General features: G+C 41.8%; 1 protein-coding gene across 1 annotated transcript in view; it reads left to right on the top strand.

The window, feature by feature from the left end:
* The first annotated feature begins 16,507 nt into the window (after positions 1–16,507).
* Positions 16,508–19,798, top strand: part of PRKD3 (protein kinase D3) — a 62,691-nt gene continuing 59,400 nt past the window's right edge. Inside the window, exon 1 of the mRNA XM_015408454.1 lies at positions 16,508–17,351. Coding sequence (XP_015263940.1) covers positions 17,061–17,351 — 291 coding nt within the window. The 5' untranslated portion in view covers positions 16,508–17,060. The remainder of the gene's footprint in view (positions 17,352–19,798) is intronic.

Below are 19,798 nucleotides of genomic sequence, written 5' to 3'. Positions count from 1 at the left end.
GAGCATATCCGCCAGGAGTTTGAGGACATCTGCTCCCTCTTCCGGTCTCAGACTCTGACTGCCCAGCTTCGTCTTAAGCTTTCTCTGCTGGGCCGCCATCTTTCCCATTTTGTTTAAAGTTTCACCGCTCCCTCAAAACTGGGAAAACTCAGTTTTGTAGTTACAATCTCTGTAGTTGCAATCTCTGTTTCCAATCGCGGGGGAGGGGGTGGAATCGCTTTTCAAACTACTTCATTTTATTCTAAATCATAAGCTGATTGTAAAGTGCAAGAAACATTTATTTTCTTATAGATGATAATATTTGCTTGTATATTGTATCATCATCAGGGCTTTGGTTCGGCACCACCTTTTTAAGGGGCTCTTCCAAATCCTGAGGGGAATTGGTGGAAATCGGTGCAACCTTGTAGATGAGTACCAGCAAGCCCCCTGGCCTGGAGCCTATCGCTTGAGGTGGCACCCCACCAGGCCGCTGGTGTGCGATTTGCCCCCCTCCGTTGTGAGGAGAGCGTCCGCCATCGCTGTTCCGTCAACCGGAAGTCCCGGGTTGGCACACTTATTTATGGTACAACAAGGAAAAAATCACTCTATTTTCCATCAGCATATTATAAGAAGTGCATTGATAAAATGTTGGCAAAATCTAAAGGAAAATTATTACATGAAAACTCCTAGATGGGTTTCCCTACTTGAAGCATTTATTAAACCAACCTTACTAACTGAAAATAAGCAGGACTCCTATGACATACTACTGGTTAAAAACAGTAAACTAAAGAGCCTAAATAAATTACAATCATTAAACATACTCTTGACTTGGTGGGAAATTACGCAATTAAAATCTGTATATAACAAAGATAAAATCCTAGGCTTCTATATATCTAAGAATGAACTAGATAAAATTTGGCTCTCATCCAGCCAGAAATTTAAAAGGATATATAGATGCCTGCTGGAATCAATATCTATATGCAGGATGAGGTAGTGAAACCGGCTATGGTAAAGTGGATGCAAGATATGGGCTATAGTATAGATATTGATGAATGGGCGAAAATATGGAAATCAATGAGATTCCTCAAATCAACATCATTTAAAGAAAAAATATATAAAATGATTCATAGTGGTATTGGACTCTGGATAAGATCGCTAAATGTACAGGGACGAGTTCAAAAAATGTTGGAAGTGTAAAAATAATATAGGATCCTTTTTCCATATGTGGTGGAAATGTGAAAAAATACAAAAAATTTGGAGAATGGTAAAAAAGATGATATTAGAAATTCTAAATGTTAATCTTGGTTTATTACCAGAAATATATTTATTAAACATTATTCCAGATTGTTATCAGCTAGAAGATAGATACATGTTAACTTATATCTTAACCTCCTCAAGAATACTAATTGCTCGATGCTGGAAAAATGAAAGATTACCTTCTAAACAAGAAATAGCTTTGAAACTGCTAGAAACTGCTGAAATAGATAAACTGACAATGTTAATTCAGGGGGAAAATGATGATCTATTTCAAAAAAGATGGTCAAGGATGTATAAATGATGGGAGAATAACTCGATGTAAAAAGACCACGAAAATATAAGGAGACTCTTTAATATATGGCTGTATACTATGAGAAACATGTCTATGAGAACAGAACTCACTGGTGAGATCAGACAAATGAACACTTCACAGGGCTTGCTGGCACAACAAAGAATGGCCTGCTTCTTGGCAAGGCTGGGATGACTTTGAACAGAAACAAGAGTTCTACAGGAAAAATGCAAAGGAGTTTAAAGAAAACAAACAAGGGGAGACTAGAATTCATTCATTTGAAGAAATGAACACTCCCTAATGCTGGCTCCAGCTTTCCAAGCAATGGCTGCATTGCTACAGACTAGGACACTACAACAAAATTGTGTTTCCAAAGCATTATCTCAGATTAATTGCACTTTAAATGTGTCATGAGAATATTTCATTCTTATTTGGATAGATGGTGCCATTAGTGAGTTTCAGTAAAGATAGAGGACAGGCAGCCTCCTGAATGAGGAGAATTACACTGGCTGGCACTGGGAGGGCTAGGCCAGGCATATTAGTATTTCTGTTGCTGTGGAAAGACTGGCATAATCTGATGGAGGGGAAGTGGACTGAGTGCCATTTTGAGGATAGCATTATTCACTGCAGAAAGTCTGAGATGTCTTAGCAGGAAAGTAATTTACTAAAAGCAAAAGGAAAGTAATTTACCTGAGCCCGCTTGCGGGGTAGGGCAGGACATAAACTGAATGAAATAAAATTTAAAATTGTCATGGAAATTGACTTTTTTGGGGGTATGGCATGTTCTAACTTAGCCAATATTATGTATAGAGCAATAATTTTAGACATCTCTGTAGTTTATGGCAGTTTAGAGAATGGATAGCTTCTGCAGTGTTGCATTCTCATCAAGTAATTAAACTTCTTGCCGAGCCACAGTATAATGTCATTACACAGTGCTGAGTTACTGTACATTTTCAGGCATGGTTAGAAAGGTTTGCTTCCAACTATTGGTATCACGAGAGTGGTTAGGATTAGGATGAAGTGCATTTCAGTGGAAGGAAGTAATTTGAAAGATGTTGAAAGGCATGAAAACCCCATACTAACAACACATGCTATTTACCAGCTGAGGAAGCAAGTCATTCTTAAGATTTCTGGTTCCCATGATTAAAATCATGAATCATTCTCCAAAAACCATCTTACAATTGGATGGTCTTTTTTCCTAGCACTATGAGTGTTTAGAATATTGTACTGCAATGGGGGACAGAAATATATTTTTAAATAATAAAAAACAGCTGACATTTTAAAGTTGCCAGAATCATCCTTGTGACTCCAAAGTTGATTGTCCCCCCTCTAAAATATGACTTCATAATTTACCCATAAGCTATGAAGACGGAGAATATGAAGTCAAATAGCATGAACTTCATAGGGAATATTTATTACATATTAGAATTATAGAAAATTCAATTTTCCAAGCCACTTATATTGTCAATTAACCAAACATGCCTCCAACATATGCTTGGATGGCACAATTTGGAATTTGCCAAACTGAATGCAGCTTCTCTGGTATTGCTGTATGAAACTGCAACAAAAAAAAGGTATGTATATTAAATATCAAGCACTTGACAGGCCACCATGCATGGCTGATGGGTTATGTGCCATTTTGTGGGTAACAAATTGTGCAGCCTGCCTTTTTGTGTTTCTCTGAACCCTATGATTGAATATTTACCCCACTGCTTTTTGGAGTGCTTTCTGTATTGTAGGGTAAAATGTGCAGTTTTCATAACAGAACCAGTTTTGAAGTATATCCAGTAAGTTACTTTCATTATGCAAATTCATTTCTAGGTTGGCCTTTTGGGGAATGGATGTAGTTAAAATTAGATGCCACATTGTTAAAACTAACTCTTCAGATTATAGAAGTGATGACTCAAATGGCTGCTAATTATTTATGCTGGTCAGCTGGATTTCTCATGGTGTATAATCTTGTTCCATTTTTCTGATTGCTCTGGCCTTTGCTAAATCATATTTTTAATGATGGAAATGTAAATTAGATTACTTACACAGTCAGTCTTGATAATCAGTGTCCTAATGCTTAGGACTTAAATAATATCGTGCCACATAATCACATACATGAGGTCTGCATTTACACCATTAGTAGCGCAACTATTTATAGATGGTTGAATAAGAAAAGCTGCATTGAGATGTACAAGCAAAATATCTCATCTGCTTTAGAAATGCAGAATCAGAAAAGGCCCAAACAAAAGCTGCTAAAACCGCTGCTGGTGCTATTTTACAACCTATTAATAATGATTTTACCTAATCCAACCTCAGTTCTAATCTATGAAAAAGCAGCTACTATGGCTTAGGGCAAATTAAAGAAGTACAGAATCTATTGGATGCTACATAGCTAAGCTTTGTAAAGAAGCTTAATTGCTGTCCAAAAATGGTAGTGGTAATACCCAATATCCATCTGCTATTGTTCATAAAGTGATATACAGTTTAGATGGGATAGAAAATGTTCTCTATAAACAGTGAGCTTGCTTCACTTAAATACTGAATTCAGCTCCTTCTTCAAAACAGGACACTTAATGATGTTCCAAATGCTAGTGTGTGGGAGCTTCTCCCTGGGTGAAAGAAAGAAAAGATTGCTCTGAACTATCTAGCAAAGTACTTTAGCAGCAACAAGAGCATTCATTGAACATTCATCAGTAAAATAATCCCAGGCAGTACTAACTTTTCAAATGTGCAAAGCAATATGCCTCTACAAATTTCAACAGGATTTGCTCAGTTCTAAGCAAATAAACTGGTTGCACAGTTAAGACAGCTACTGTGTTGCCTTCTATCCATTTTGGAATATCAAAAATCACAACAGGTTTTCTTTATAGAATCTCACTGTGATGAGAACAGTAGCATACTGATTTTTCTGGGCTAATTATTAAGATACATATTTCAAAAGTAGTCAGTAATTTATTTGCCATGCAGTTCAAATTCTTAGTAGAATATGCCCGTGGAAATGTGGCTGCATAAAGGTTCTCAACCAATTAAATTATTAGATTCACCTTTTAATTGACTAAATGTACATTTGTGTATTATCAAAAGCTCAATAACGGTGCCTTTTAGAGACATTAAAGGTATTATTAAGACAACACATTATTTATATGTTTCCTTTTATCAGATCTTCGCCCTCACATTACTTTCTCAGTAGCGCGATTTCTTTCTATCGCTATGAGGGTAAGAGAATATAAGGTCAAAGGCCCGGTGGATTGATGGTTTATATTTACATAATTTTGATATTAATTTTAAAATGTGATCCATGCTGTATTTTATCTATGCCAATAAAGGTCGACTGACTGACTGACAACACATAATAATAAAAATAAAAGCTTTAGATGAAAAGCCCATCTCCCTTATCTCCCTTATGAATAAAAGCTGAATGGTGGTGGCACTTCTCTAGAACATTCCACACGCTCCAAAATCAGTTCGCTCTCTGATCTGTCATTCAGAGGGTCTCCCTATCCACTGGCTGCTTTGCCTGAGTCCTGCCTCCAACATTCTAAACATTTTGCTAATCCTCTTCCCCCCCCCATTGCCAGTCAGAACACAGAGGTTATTTGCATATGCAGCCTCATTGGCCTCTGCCTCGGAACACAGAGGTCGTTTGCATATGCAACTTGATTGGCTTTTGCCTCTAACATTCTAAACAGTTTTGCTGTTCTGAGGTAAAATGTGTCCAACCTCCAGGTGTGGGCTGGAGATCACTCAGAATTACAACTGCTTTCCCGATGGCAGAGATCAGTTCCCCTGGAGAAAATGGTGGGCTCTGTATCCTTATATGCTGCTGAGGTGGCCCCGTATGACAGCCAATGTGACGTAGCAGTCAGGGCTTCAGAGCATGGGAGAGGCTGCAGGTGTGTGTGGGGTGGAAAGCTGAAGAGTGAGGGGGGAATAAAGGTAGGTTGATGATTGGCTGGGAAGGAGATAGGGTTGCCAACTCCAGGTGGGAAATTCCTGGAGATGTGAGGGATGGAGCCTGGAGAGGGTGAGGTTTCAGGAGGCGTGGGACCTTGTACAGGTACAAAGCCATAGACTCCACCCTCCAAACCAACTATTCCCTTCTGGGGAACCATTGTTGCCAATCTCCAGGTGAGGGCTGGAGATCACTCAAAACTACAGCTGTTCTTTAGGTAGCAGAGATCAGTTCCTCTGGAGAAAATGGTGGACTCAGTGTCGTTATACCCTGCTGAGGTCGCCACAGCAAATTGACACTGAGTGTCCAAGGCCGGGGCACCCGCCCAGAGCCTCTTTCTAGAGGTCGTTGTATTTATTTCCACAATGGGCCTTTTTCCTAGTCTTTAGGCCTCAGAAAATGTGTGTGCTTTTCTCCTACAATTTTACTAGTTCAAAATATTTTGTCACCATTTTGGCATGGCTCCCACCTATGGCCAAGATCCCAGGAACCATCAAACTAGTTCTTTGATTCCTCTGATACTTCATACATTTTTCTCAAACAGCAGCTGACAGCCATTACAAAAGCAGCCTGTGGTATGAGTTGGGGCCAGCTATTCAAGAGAAAAAACAAAAAAAAATCCAGAAGGCTAGTTCAAGCCTTTGACCATAAGCAGCTATTTGTATCCAGATCTAAGGCTGCCGGCTGACTCATTTACCATTTAAAGTTCCATTTCTTCTTTTCACAAAGAAAACAGAGGACACCTGACAGCATATGACGTTAAATATGTGCACAAAAATTGCAGGAAAGGGAGTGAAATGTGTAAAAAGAGATCCCATACCCTCATTTCTCACTCCTCTTCTCATTATTAAACAATAGCTTATTTTTTTGACATGAGCATGGAATTTCATAATGTATCATTAGTGGTGACAGAATGTATCATCTAGTGTGACATAGTAGTTTGCATCTCACCTATATAAAATTATTCACCTGCTCTGCAGTTTGCCATTTCGAAGATAATCAAAATAAGTCATTTCTGTTGGCAATGCCACCTTTCCTTTGCTTACAAATACTCGCTGGCATGATAAATATTTAGACAGAATGTTCTATAGTGCTGGTTCTCAAACTTTTTCAAGGAGCACTGTCATTGCCCTGGGCTCTCATCCTGTGGGGGAGAAGGGATGGAGCAGGGCCCAGCCCTAAGAAGGGGGGCAGCCAACTGACAGAGCTGAGAAGGAAGTCAGGAGGGGTGGCAACAGCAAGGGAGGAACAGTTAGAAGGAAGGTCCACCTGTATTAGCTTCCTGTATAGCAAATAACTCCTTTGGAGTAAAGGCTGCCTTGAGAGAAAGCCTTGCTCAGGAGGAGGAGCAGAAAAACAGATGAAGGAATCCTCAACAGGAAGGGTTTGCTCAAGAGTAAGAACACAGAAATAGGACGTAGGAGAGGCCAGGTAAAGAGGGATAAAAGGCCCCAAGCAAAAGCAGAAGGTGGTTGCTGACCAAAGGCTGCAGACAGAAAAGTATCATCCTGCCTGAAGTCTCAGAAGTTGACATTCCTGTCCTCAAGATCACCCATGAGGAACTTTGTATGCTTGACCCAGGCAGATCCCCTGGCTTAACCTTGCAGGAAGGATGTGATGGTGAGGGCAGAAACTCAAGGACTGGGGAGAAAGACCCAGGCAGGGAAAACAGCTCTTGTAGTGAGGTATAAACAAGTGGAGGAGTCTTAAGCTGGCCAGGCCACTGGGTGATAGTACTAACCCATTAAAGTACAAGCTTCACAACTGTGGTGTGTTGTCCCATCTCTAATGATGTGAAGAGGTAGCCCCTCCACAGAGGGATGTGGCCCTTGGCCCTGGAGTCTTTACAGGCACTACTTCTTAACTTACTGTACATCTGAGAACTCACTTGCCCAACATAAAATGCAGGACTCTGACATGAGTTACTGTTTTATTTTTTTCATGCTTAACATCAGGTTCCAGGACACAGCCATTCTACACCAGGGGTTCAGTTTCGCAGAGGCACCTTCTCTTATTTTCAGAGAGGGGCCAGTACCCTATTTCACCTCTTCTCTCCAAGCTCTACTTCTTTCTGGGCTAGAAGCTAGAGGCCAGGCCTGTGGCATGCCTAGTGGCCTCCCTCTATTCAGAAGCCCTACAGAGGTATGGCCTACTAACCCATGAGGAAAAAATAGCAGCCTCCTAGGGATTGCTTACCTGCAAGTTCCCTTTCCTGCCCCCAGAGCCGAGCCATGAGGAAGCTGATTATCAGATAACTGTCTTTCTTTTTCATTTTTTGAAACCCCCGAAGGGGTATTTTTATTGTTTTTCAATAGACTACAAAACTACAAAGGAAAAAAATGGGAAGGGACTACATCTATGGATAAAGGAAAGATACCCACACTAACTAAAAACCCAAGAGTGAGAGATCATAACCCAGTTAAACTAAATGTTAATATTACATTTGTTAATAAGCCAATATACTTGTAGAGTTCTTGCTTTGCACTGCTTCTATGTTAGTAAATTAGTTATCTTGAGAAGACTTTCTGAGCATCTTCATTTCTTCAAAGAGCAATTTTCAGAGTCCTTCTGCCCTTACTTTGGCTTTCTGTCTCTAAAATCATACACAGTTTTTGTCGCACCTATAGCCGCTTCAGCCGCAGAGTCCTCGTCCGATCCAGAGGTTGCTGAGTCACTTGACTTGGTTTCTTCCTCCTTAGATTCTTCCCCCGTTCCCAGCTGGCGTCTCAAGAATTCCTTGGCTTTAAAAATGGAATCAATCTTCTCCCTTTTATTGTTGATTTTAAAGATGACACCCTTGGGGATCCCCCACCTTTACACAAAGTTTCATACAAGGTGCCCCTTACACCTGTGGCCTAAATGCAGTTAATAATATCTTGCAGGGGTCATTTCGTAGAAAAAGAGGTGCAGGAGCTCATTAGCATAACTTATTTGCATATGCCACACCCCCTGACATCATCGGAAGTGTGTCAGAAGGCAACACCCACCACTCAGGCTCCACTGGACTGTTTTGGATTGCTAGCTATTGGGGGGTGGGGAACATGCAGATCTGTCCTCGCAGAGGACGGAGAGCTTGTACCTGAATAAAACTTGGTCTTAAAGGTGCCACTGGACTGTTTTGGCTCTGCAACTTACCTGGCTGCTTCTTGCTCTGACTGAGGGCGGGGTGGGGTTTGTTCCATGTGCCTGCCCCCTGGGCTCTTTACTGCCTGAACTCCGCTCCTGTGCGCTCCTGCAGGAAATGACCCCTGATATCTTGTATTACATGTGGAATGAGGGAATGGTGCTGTCCTTCCTGGTTGGAAGATAAATAGCCTGACAGAATTAGCCATTTAAGGTACAGAGGATTCGAGGAAAGAATGTCTAGAGACTGTAAATAGGAAACAACTGGGTACCAGGTTGACTTGAATTTGGAGAGGAGTAGCGCAGTTGTCTGTGATATGTTGAGGGAGTCAGAGTTCTTAGCCATGACAAAGTGATCCCATAGCTTGTCCTGCCAGGCCATAATTGATGGTGCTGTTGGGTATTTCCAGCAAGTAGCAATTGTTACGTGGGCTATGGCGAGCAGGGTCGAGACAAGGTCTTTCTGGTGACTTTGGATCGAGTCGTCCCAATGATTCAATAAGATCTCAGGTGTGAAGGTGGTGTTTGTGATGTGATGATCTCAATTTGTTGAATGGATGAAGGGAATGAGGGAGCATTAAGCAGCAGGTGGGTGTTGCTGGGCTAGCCCATTTGATGGGTCATTAAGAAGTATGCCCTACCCATCAAGGCTGCTTATTATCTCACTGCCACCCACATATGGCCATGAATTAAGAATCCACACTGAAGAGCAGGGTCTTGACTGACAAATGTCACAGCGACATGGAGAATTCAGAAACCTTAGATACCTAGCAATATTTTCCACTTCTCACTCTAGGTGGGAGTACTCAGCATAGCCACAACGAAGTCTATAGAGTCTGAGTTTTAACCCTGAAGCTTTTCAAAGGCATGGTGGCTAAATAAGATTTTTGTTTTAAAGTGGTTGTAAACTTACACAAACCTCCTCCCTGATCTGTAGAACATGAAGAGTAGCAACGTTATGGAGAGTTAATTCCTCCGGGTCGAATTTGGTATATCATAAGACGGGAAGGTGATGATCAAATGCTCTAGGAATTTGAGACATTAACTAATGGGATGTCCGCTTTTTAGCTTTCATATCCCCCCCACCCCGGAAACTGCATGCAGAGCTTCCCGAGCAGCACAACGTGTCAAAATAACATGGTCTGCAAGCGAGGGGGCTTTGCCAGACTAGAAAGATCGGACAGCGAATACTATACGGGACACTGTGTCGCCCCTCGCATTTTCAGACACGTTGCGATGTACTTCCATTTCGTCCCACTGTTTTCTCCCCACAGTGTCGTTTCGTGAATCCTCCTCCCGGTTACTTGACCTCATTCTCCCGCTCCACCGCATTTTCCCCCACCCACTCCTCCTTTTTCTCACTCCTACAGCGGCTCCCCCTCCCCTGCCCCCTCGCGCTAGTGGTTTAGAACATCAACCGCCACAGGCTCTAGAAGTAACGGAAACTCTGGCCAGCGGACTGCGCCTGCGCCGCCTCAAACCCGTTGGCTCACTCGCGCCGCAGCACCGCGGTTGTTGTAGTTCTTCGTGTCGTTCGTCTCCGGCCCCCGGGGGAAAGCGGAGAAGGGAAAACTCCACTTCCCAGCATGCCCCTCGACCCTCCTATCCCGTCTCGGGCGGCTGAGGCGCTCCGTGTGTGCTCTAAGTGGGAGCGGCGATAATGAGATGCGTGTGAAGCCACTAGTCCTGGTAGAAGCGCAAGTGAGTGGTCCGGCATTGGCGGGGGGTAAAGGCGGGGGGGGGGGGGGGGAGTGGGGAAAGCAGAGCGGGACTGTGGGAAAAGTTCCTTCAGGGAGGACAGCAATGCCGCCCTTTCTGGGGTTTGGGAGCGGGGAGGGGGCGCCGAATCTGGAGGCAGAAGCAGCCGCCGGCTTGGAAGTGGCTCCTCAGTGCATCTCTCTTCCCGCGCCATGAGGGCACAGGCAGCTCCCCCCCATCCAGATGTGGTCGAAAGGGGAGGCCGAGAGCGCCCAAATCTTGACGGCTGGCTGCTCGCTCCGGCCACATCATCTCGCCCCCCCCCCATTGTGTGAGAAGTTGTGTCTAGGTGTGGATTGCTTTATCTTCTGGGGACCGACCCCCCCCCCCAAGAAACAAATATCTCCTTAGGCAGATTAATCAGGCAGGAAAAGAGCCAAATCGCCTCTGTCTGGCCACCCACTTTTACTCCAGTGCGGGAACATAGGGATGGGACTAGCTTTCGCCGGAAGACCTGCAACATGTTTTCAAAGTGCTGCGAAAACAAGTTCTCAGCCTGCCAACCCATTGGATTGCAAGTGAATATTTTTTTAAAGGTCCAGATCAGGTCATCATTAAGTGTAGTGTGCTTTGGTGTGATTCACATTCTGCTTAAGCTCTTACAATGAAGTTGTTTATTGTTAACTTTAGAGGAAATAAAATTCTCCATTGGGAAGAAACCACTGCAGTGGATTGTGAGTTACACACTTGATCTTCAATGTAAATTATACTGAATTGGGGGATGCTACTGAAATGATGGTGCTTAGACATGAGGCTGTCTGCGGTTAATGTATAAGCAGGGAATAGTTGAGAGGTAAATAGAGAATGAAGTGACTTATTGCATATGGAAGGCTCTCATTGTGCCTGACACCCACAAAACACTTAAGGATTATGCTGTTCCCCATGCTGATTGCTGCAAGCCTGGCTGTAGCCAGAACTAGAAGAATCAGGGCAATGGTACTGGGTGGAATGCCTCCTCCCCCATGCTTTATTTCTCAACCAGTTTCTGCAGGTGTTGAAGTCATTGGAATCTTTATTCTGATTGGGGGGTGGGATGCTGTGGTTCAGTGGCAGAGTGTTTTGGACATTGAAGGCTCTGGGTTCAGTCTCTAGCTAAAAAGATTAGGTCAGTGATACTTGATGGCTCAGGAACCACATGTGGCTTTTCTGGGCATTGTTTCCGAATATGACACTTGCTCCAAGTTCCAGGAAGGTCACCAAAGCTATTGTCTGGTAGGGCTTGTGGGCTAGCAGGTGGTTCTCACCTTGAAATCTACCACCACAGGGACTGGAGGATGGGTAAGATGTATTCCTCTCTGAGCTGCAGGCCTTGTGCTAGTGATGGAAGTAAAGGGACTCTTGTCTCCAGCAATCCCCCAACCTTCTCCACAGCAAACTGGCCACAGAGAGTACAACCCCCGCCACGGCATCCAGCCAGGAAAAGCGCAAGCTGGCTGCAGTGGGATGTTAGCGGTTTTATTCTCCTTTTCCCACAGATAGCTTGCTCAGCAGTATTCAGCTAATTAAAAAGGTTATAGTCATACGTTTAATAATTATGATTGGTGTCTATTTGATGGGCTGGTGCACATGGCATGCAATAGTCATGTGGCTCTTTGGTTTGATGGCAATTGTGACTGTGGCTTTCTGCAGCCTGCCAAGTAACTACCACTGGATTAGGTAGTCAGCGATGTGAAAGATCTCCACTATGTTTGGCTTGAAGCCCAAACGTATTTAGTATTTTGCTATCAAGTCAATTTGCATTCGTGGTGGCCTCTTGTGTGTTAGTTCAAGGTGGAACATCCTCATTGAATTCCAGATCGCTCCAAACAATTAAGGATGTAGTCCTTAACAGGCTTAAGAGAAGTAAGTCTTACTGAGTCATGCCGGTATATATATGTTAATTGACTATGTTAATTGGAAGGAACTTTGCCTCTATTGCCAGTTTAGTGCTGTAGCATGAATCCAGTGATATGTGGGTAAATTGTTATCTGGACACAGCTTTGCTCGAAAGCCAGTTGAATCCGACTCTAGGGTTGCGGTGCTCATCTCCGTTTCCAAGCCGAAGAGCCAGCGCTGTCCTAAGACATTTCCGTGGTCATGTGGCCAGTATGACTAAACACCAAGGCGCACGGAATGCTGCTACCTTCCCACTGAAGTGGTACCTATTTATCTACTTGCAATTTCTTGCTTTCGAACTGCTAGGTTGGCAGGAGCTGGAACTAGAGATGGGAGCTCACTCCGTCATGTGGCACACTCGGGTTTTGAACTGCTGAACTACCGACCTTCCACACCCTGCAGTTCAGCATCTTAACCACTTGAGCCACCGCAGCTTTAGGAAACTGTTAATAGAAAAACTTTTTGAAAGACTCACTTTGGAGTTCTGCAAGCTTTCATAAAGCTGCAGGATCAGGGCATAGTATTTCACTGGCAAGGTAGTGAAATTGATAAAAGATTTTAATTGCACTGGTGACATAAATGCTTGGCTATTTCTTACGTCTGTGTACTCTAGCTGCTTACTTTTCAGTGATTGATTTTGAAGAAGTTCTTCAAAATTGTTAGGAAAAAAGATGTTTGCAAATAATCCTAAAAGTGTCTTTTAGTCTGTGAGTCAGTTTGAATTTTTTTGCTGTTTAGAAAGTGGAAGGGAGCCATTTCTGTACTGAATGATAATTTTGATCAGAGATGTACTTTCTTTCACATTTGCAAGCTTGGAAAACAGAATTTGGACAACGTTTAGAACTTTACTGAAATTTTCATTGTGTAAGCGAGTGTTAGTATTGGGAAGACAGAGGATTCTTGACCTGATTTCCAGAAACTTTTCTTGGCCGGATTCTTTTTTAATCTTTAAGCTTATATTCACTCTCTTTGATTTGGCCGTTCTGCTTGGAATTCCTTTTCCTAATTTATTGGGCAAAAAGCAAGCTGCTGACATGGAAGGACCAGTGTTTAAACTGAGGGGACGTTTTGGAATAAATGGTTTTAGGGTTGCAGTCTGGATCACCTTTCTTTGCTCATTCTGATTTCAACTGACAACACTCTGCAGCCTTGTCCGTGAGAAGAAATGGCAGCTATATTAGCACTGCTACCACAGCTAACGATCTAATGAAATGCTTCTCACACTCCTTTACAGTTACTGGTAAAACCCTATCTATGCCCTGGTCCTCTCTCACCTAGATTACAACAGCCTTCTCCTACTACAGCCTTCTGACACAGTACTTTTCAATCAGTTCAGAATGTCTCTGATAAAACCGTTTTGCTTCTTGTTAGGATCAAATTGCCCCTTTCATTTTACTTCACTGTTCAGACTTAAGAGTCCACTGTGTAGATACTGCTACATTTGTACTCCCTACATTGTTTAAGATACTGTATCACTAAGTAATAGTTGTGGGCAGTACAAGTTTAATTGGTATTTGAGATTTGGGGATCACTGGCATTTTCCTGGCATCAACATAAAAGTACATTCTCTAGCAGCTACTTTCTGTTGTTATCTTTTTATTAAGGGATACACCATATTTTAGAGGCTGTGAAAAGTAGTAATTTACCGTTCATGAAAAGTTTTGAAAGAAATCTAAATTTTTATTTATTTATTTATACTTTAGACTTGCTATACCGCCCTAACCCCGAAGGGTCTCTGGGCAGTTTACATGGTGCGTTCTAGTAACGCTGAACCCTAACTTAGGCCACATATTTTCGGGGTGGGGGCATCCTACCGGCACCCAGGTGGTGGATCCTTGTTGTTGTTCTGGCTCAGCTCTTTTGTGGGGGGGCGGGGTTCTGTTCATGTTAAAAGTTATGTAAGTTTGCCATTTAATGCACAGACAAGATTCTTGTTTTAACGTAATGAATAGATAGTAACCAGGTGATGAACCTTCAGAACTTGACATATCTGCTGTCTTGGCCTTGTGTTTTCTTCCTGTTTGGAAACCAGTGCTGTACTTGGGAACATACTGCTCCAGTTTGGTGTAGTGGTTAAGTGTGCGGACTCTAATCTGGGAGAACTGGGTTTGATTCCCCACTCCTCCACTTGCAGCTGCTGGATGACCTTTGGCAAGCCATAGTTCTGTCAGAGCTTCTTCTTGGAAGAGCAGTTCTTGAAAGAGCTCTCTCAGCCCCATCTATCTCACAGGGTGTCTGTTGTGGGGAGGGGAAGGGAAAGGAGATTGTAAGCTGCTCTGAGACTCCTTCGGGTAGTGAAGGACAGAGTATAAAGCCAATCTCTTCTTCTCTTCTTCTTCTAGATATCTTGTGGAGTAATATGTGCTTGGTTTTCCTCTTGTGTCCTACAAAGATTTTTTTTCTGGAAATGGGTATAGCAAAAAATATATTAGGAAAAGTGAAAAGTTATGCAGAACTGCAAGTCAAATATTAAATGACTGAGTATTGCAGTATGAATGTGGGAAGGCATATTATGTATTTTTGCTATCTCCACAATTTGCTGTAGAATAGTGCTGGCTCTTCTCAAGACGTATTGCAGTATGTATCTCATCTCATAAAATAGGAATCAATGTGTAGTTTCTGAAATGTAGGCATCAGACAAGACTCCCACTATGTAAGCTTGTTGGTCATTCCTTCATATAAACAATTCTGTTGACTCTTGTCTTGAAATGCAAATTTGCCTCTTTCTTTAAACTAAATCTCTACCTCTTTGCAATTTCAGTTATAAAAGATATTGTTGCTAATTAATTGTATTTGCATTTGGCTTAAGAAACAGCATTCAGCACAAGGGCTGAAATGTTTTAGGCAACCAAACTTTTTTTTTGCTATTTTTGAGCATTATAAAAATTGTCAGTTAAGTACTGAAAATTAAAATTGCAAAATGACAAATACAGTTCTTAAGTGGAGTGAAGGCCAAGTGGCAATTCTGCTTTTTAATGGTGTATGGTGTAAAGCTGTCATTATTAGAAATTAACAGTAAGTAGTTATTGTGATGGGAACCATATTACTGGTTTGTTAGAGTTCCAGCAGTGGATGGTTAGGGTGGTGTGGTAGAAAAATCTGAGCAATGAGGACTTTTAAAACTGATTCTAGACTTCTAAACAAAGACAGACTTCTATTGTCAATGCAGTTTAGTGTGCACACAAATACAGGGTGCCCATGTAAGGTCCATCCTGATATGTTTCCTATTTGTACTGCATAAAAGGGGAAATTAGTGTGTATGTGGTAGCAATCATGTGCTGAGGCGTGTGGGTGGAGGAGCTAAATGCTACCTCTTTTTCTGGGACTTTCTGCACTTCCCGTTAGTACAGAATATTAGACTGGAAGTATAGGGCTCCTGTGCATATGTGCTCTTAGAAAAATGTTTCGGAAACACCGTTATAAAATACATTCCTTGCTAAAAATGATTATAGGTAATAGTATCAGTTTGATTTTTCTAGTGTGCATGTATTTTGGAAGGATAATCTTTTACAAAGAGCAATCAAAACTGTTGTTAGTACTTGCATACTTTGGAGAAGATGTATTTAGTGGTAAACTGGATTGTTGATCTTTTGGTTGGGATTTTTTTTACAAGGGGTACATGTCCAAACTGCCAATATCTTCCAATCCTTGATTTTTTCTTTTTTGGATTGAATATATGGCAGACAGATGATTTTCGGTGTAACTCTTACACATGGAAATACTTACCTACTCCATGCCTGTGTATTCCAAACAAGTTCCAACTTTGTATTATTGACCTGCAAAGTTATGGTTTTTAAAATATGATTATTTTTAGTGTCATTACATTTTCTAGAACAGGAATATAATGAGTGTTTCTGATATATATTTTTATACTGCTGTTGCTGTGTGAGCCATACTACAATGGATGTAGCCTGGTTATGAGTAGAAAGAAGAAACATGTTCTTGATGGGATATTTAGCATGAGTAGCATATCTAAATCTAATAGCATGTAAACAAATGGATTGTGGCACAAGTATTTGTGAATCTAGTATCGTTTCTGTTTTTAACTTGTATGATTATGGGGTTATGTAATAGTCCATGTATATGTGAAATAACTAGCTTTTCTTCTTCCACTAGGCAATACATAACACCTCAGAATGCTGCAGACCACACTTGTGAATCTACTGCTCATGTTTGTTGAAGCTGTATTTGTAGAAACGTTTCTTCCTTTCGTCAGATGATCATCTTCTAAAAATGAAAACTCGGAGACCATTGAGGGTAACCTTATTTTCTCATCTCTGTGATTTAAAACAAGAACTTCTGAAAAAAGAATAAATTCTTCCAAAACAATACTTGTGGCACAGGACATCGTCCACATTTTAAAAAAAGAAACTGACAAGAGTATCGACATAAATTGTAAGTCTGTGTGTGGTGCTGAATCATTGAGTGCAGTAATTTTAATGTGAAGGATTTTTTCCCCAAGCCAAACTTAAGTGTTTTCAAAAGCACTGGAATGAAGGGCCTGTGTGAAAAAGCGATGTCTGTTTCTGAAGAGAACAATTTCATAATGATGTAAGCCTCTCCCAACATCTGGATGTGGTGCTAAAGGCAAAGTATTTTAGATCAGCTGATTTGAAGCTGTGTAAAAAGGACCTTTCATTAAAATAACTTCTGGCCAAAGTAATATTATCATCATGCACAGAATGAAAGGGAAAATGAAGACAAGAGAAGAGGATTTTTTTTCTTGAACCATAAAAGTGAAGCGTGAAAATACTCTTGCAACATTGCAGGGTAAAGAAAAAAGCCTGTCTTTTTCTTTGCTATTAAGCAAGTCTTGACAGATTTAAATCAAGTCAGATGTCATCGAACGAATCTTCTCCTCCATCCTTACAGAAGTTTTCCCCGTCTGTGTCCCATGCTGCTGCTCCACCTACCCCTTCATTATCTTCAAGTCCACAATCGGGACTCTCAGGTCGGCTGTCCAATGGCAGCTTCAGCACACAGAGTCTTACTAACTCCAGGGGTTCAGTGCATGGGGTCTCCTTCCTGCTGCAGATTGGTCTCACTCGAGAGACTGTCACCATTGAGGCTCAAGATCTCTCCCTTTCCGTTGTCAAAGACCTAGTGTGTTCTGTAGTTTATCAAAAGGTACAGTACAACTGAGAGTGCAGAATGTTATGTTCATTTATATCTTTTGTTGAGCTGTTTATTTAAAATATTTGTACTATGCCTTTATTATATGTGCGTGTGTGTTTATCAGCAGGATGGAACATACAGTAGACAGTGCAATAGGGTCTGGATTGCAGAAATCTGAAATGAAGTTGTGACACTAACCTGAAACAAATCATAAACAAACATGACACATGATAGCTAGTATCTTCAATTGAATTCAGTAACTTATGGGTTGCCAATGGAGTGATTGCAGAATGGCAGCACTATTCATCCTCTGCCTAGCTCCTGATAATACCCCAGCAGTGGCGTTTTGTACCAACTGGAGTCTCAGAATTGACTTTCAGGGAAGTCCTATGTAGAGTGCAGTAATCTAGTCTTGATATTGTCATAGTGTGGATCTAGGTGGCCAGATCAGCTCTTTCAAGGCAGGGGGGCATCTTGCAGGCCAGACTGAGTTGGAAGAAAGTTTTTTTGCAGCTGCATTGTTTTGCTCCTTCAGTAGAAATGCTGGGTCTAGTATAACTCACTGAAGATGTGTGACTGCAATAAAATAGTCAAATACTATGGTGGGTATTGTTAGGAAGGGGACTGAAAACAAATCAGCCAGTATTATAATGTCTCTGCATAAATCTGTGGGGCTGCCCCATTTGGAGTACTGTGTACAGTTCTGGTCACCTTATCAGAAGAAGAAGAGATTGGAGTTATATCCCGCCCTTCACTTAGAGTCTCAGAGCAGCTTACAAACTCCTTTCCCGTCCCCTCCTCACAGCAGACACCCTGTGAGGTAGGTGGAGCTGAGAGAGCTCTTTTGAGAACTGCTTTTTCAAGAACAGGTCTGACAGAACTATGGCTTGCCCAAGGTCATCCAGCAGCTGCAAGTGGAGAAGTGGGAAATCAAACCCAGTTCTCCGAGATTAGAGTCCGCGCACTTAACCACAACACCAAACTGGATATTATAGCATTGGAAAAGGTGCAGAAAAGAGCAACTAAAATGATTAAGGGGATAGACCACCTTCCCTGTGAAGAAAACTTAAAGAGGTTAGGGCTTTTTAGCTTGGAGAAACAACAGTTGAGGGGTGACATGATAGAGGTGCATGGGATAGAGAAGGTAAGAGGAGGAAGTACTTTTCTCACTTTCTCACAGTACAAGAACTCATGGGCACTCAATGAAAGTAATAAGCAGTAGGTTTAGAACAGATAAAATGAAGTACTTCTTCACCCAAAGAGTACTTAACACTGCCACAGGAAGTGGTGGCAGCTACAAGCATAGCTATTAGCTCCAAGATATAGATGGAACACTGTGTCCGGGGCAGTGATGGCTTCTCTCATGTTCTTAGTATTTTGGGAAAGGGAGAAAAATTTCCTTTTGTCTACTCTCTCTACCACATGCATAATTTTATAAACCTCTATCATGCCCCCCCCCCACGAGTTGTCTCTTGATATAAAAAGACTCTTCAGCCTTTCCTCACAGGGAAGGTGCTGCAACCTCCTAATCATCTTGGTTGCCCTCTCCTGTACTCTTCCCAGCTCTGCAGTGTCCTTTTTGAGATATGGTGACCAGAACTGTACATGTATTCCATGTGAGGCTGCACCATAGATCTATACAGGGGCATTATAATATCAGCTGTTTTATTTTCAGTCCCTTTCCTAATAATCCGTAACATAGACTTCGCCTTTATCACTGCTGTAGTACACTGGGTTGACACTTGTACTGAGCTATCCACTATGACCCCAATATCTTTTTCCTTCTCAATCTCAGCAAGTTCAGACCCTATTAGCCTATCCTTGAAGCTGGGATTTTTTTGTCCCAGTATGCATCACCTTACAAAAGAAGTTTCAAAAGATGATGTATTTTACCTGTCAAGTAATTCATCACCATTTCTTTTTCCTGGTTGCACTTCTGTCAAATAATAGTTTATTTTGTTTTGTAGTTCATTTCCAAACTTTAACAATGTATTACATTTTGTGGGTGGTGGTGGGAGGAAGAGCCATGGAGTTCAGATGCTGTAGAATAGCAGTCCATGTTTGCCCTTTTGAATCTCCTTTTTCGTATAGTTGTCTGTGAGCGAGAACATTCCTATTTGGACTGCTTCTTTGTTTTCTTCCCGACTTCACATTTGTGTCTATTTTTTCTTGGTTCATTCTCTCAGTTTTTCTGTCCTTGGCAGCTTCAGCTTCAATCAGCTTTTAGCTGAAGTTCAGAAGCACATTATATGGGGAGCCAGTTGTTCTGTAAAATAACGAAGACTTCAGATTGAGTCTTGTCTCCATAGAATCATAGAAGTTGGCTTTAGTACAGCTGTGTGTGAACGAAAGCCTTGACTATGCCAGCAGCAGCTGCAGAATAAGCATATGTCCTCTGCAGGCATAAACTCCTGATCAGGAAATGTGGAGGGGTGATGGTGGGTATAAGTATTCCTGCA

The sequence above is a fragment of the Gekko japonicus genome, unplaced genomic scaffold (genome assembly GCF_001447785.1).
Source record: "Gekko japonicus isolate JY-2015 unplaced genomic scaffold, Gekko_japonicus_V1.1 scaffold897, whole genome shotgun sequence".
Taxonomy (NCBI): domain Eukaryota; kingdom Metazoa; phylum Chordata; class Lepidosauria; order Squamata; family Gekkonidae; genus Gekko; species Gekko japonicus.
The sequence above is the reverse complement of the archived record's forward strand: the minus strand, read 5'-3'. Positions and strand labels throughout refer to the sequence as shown.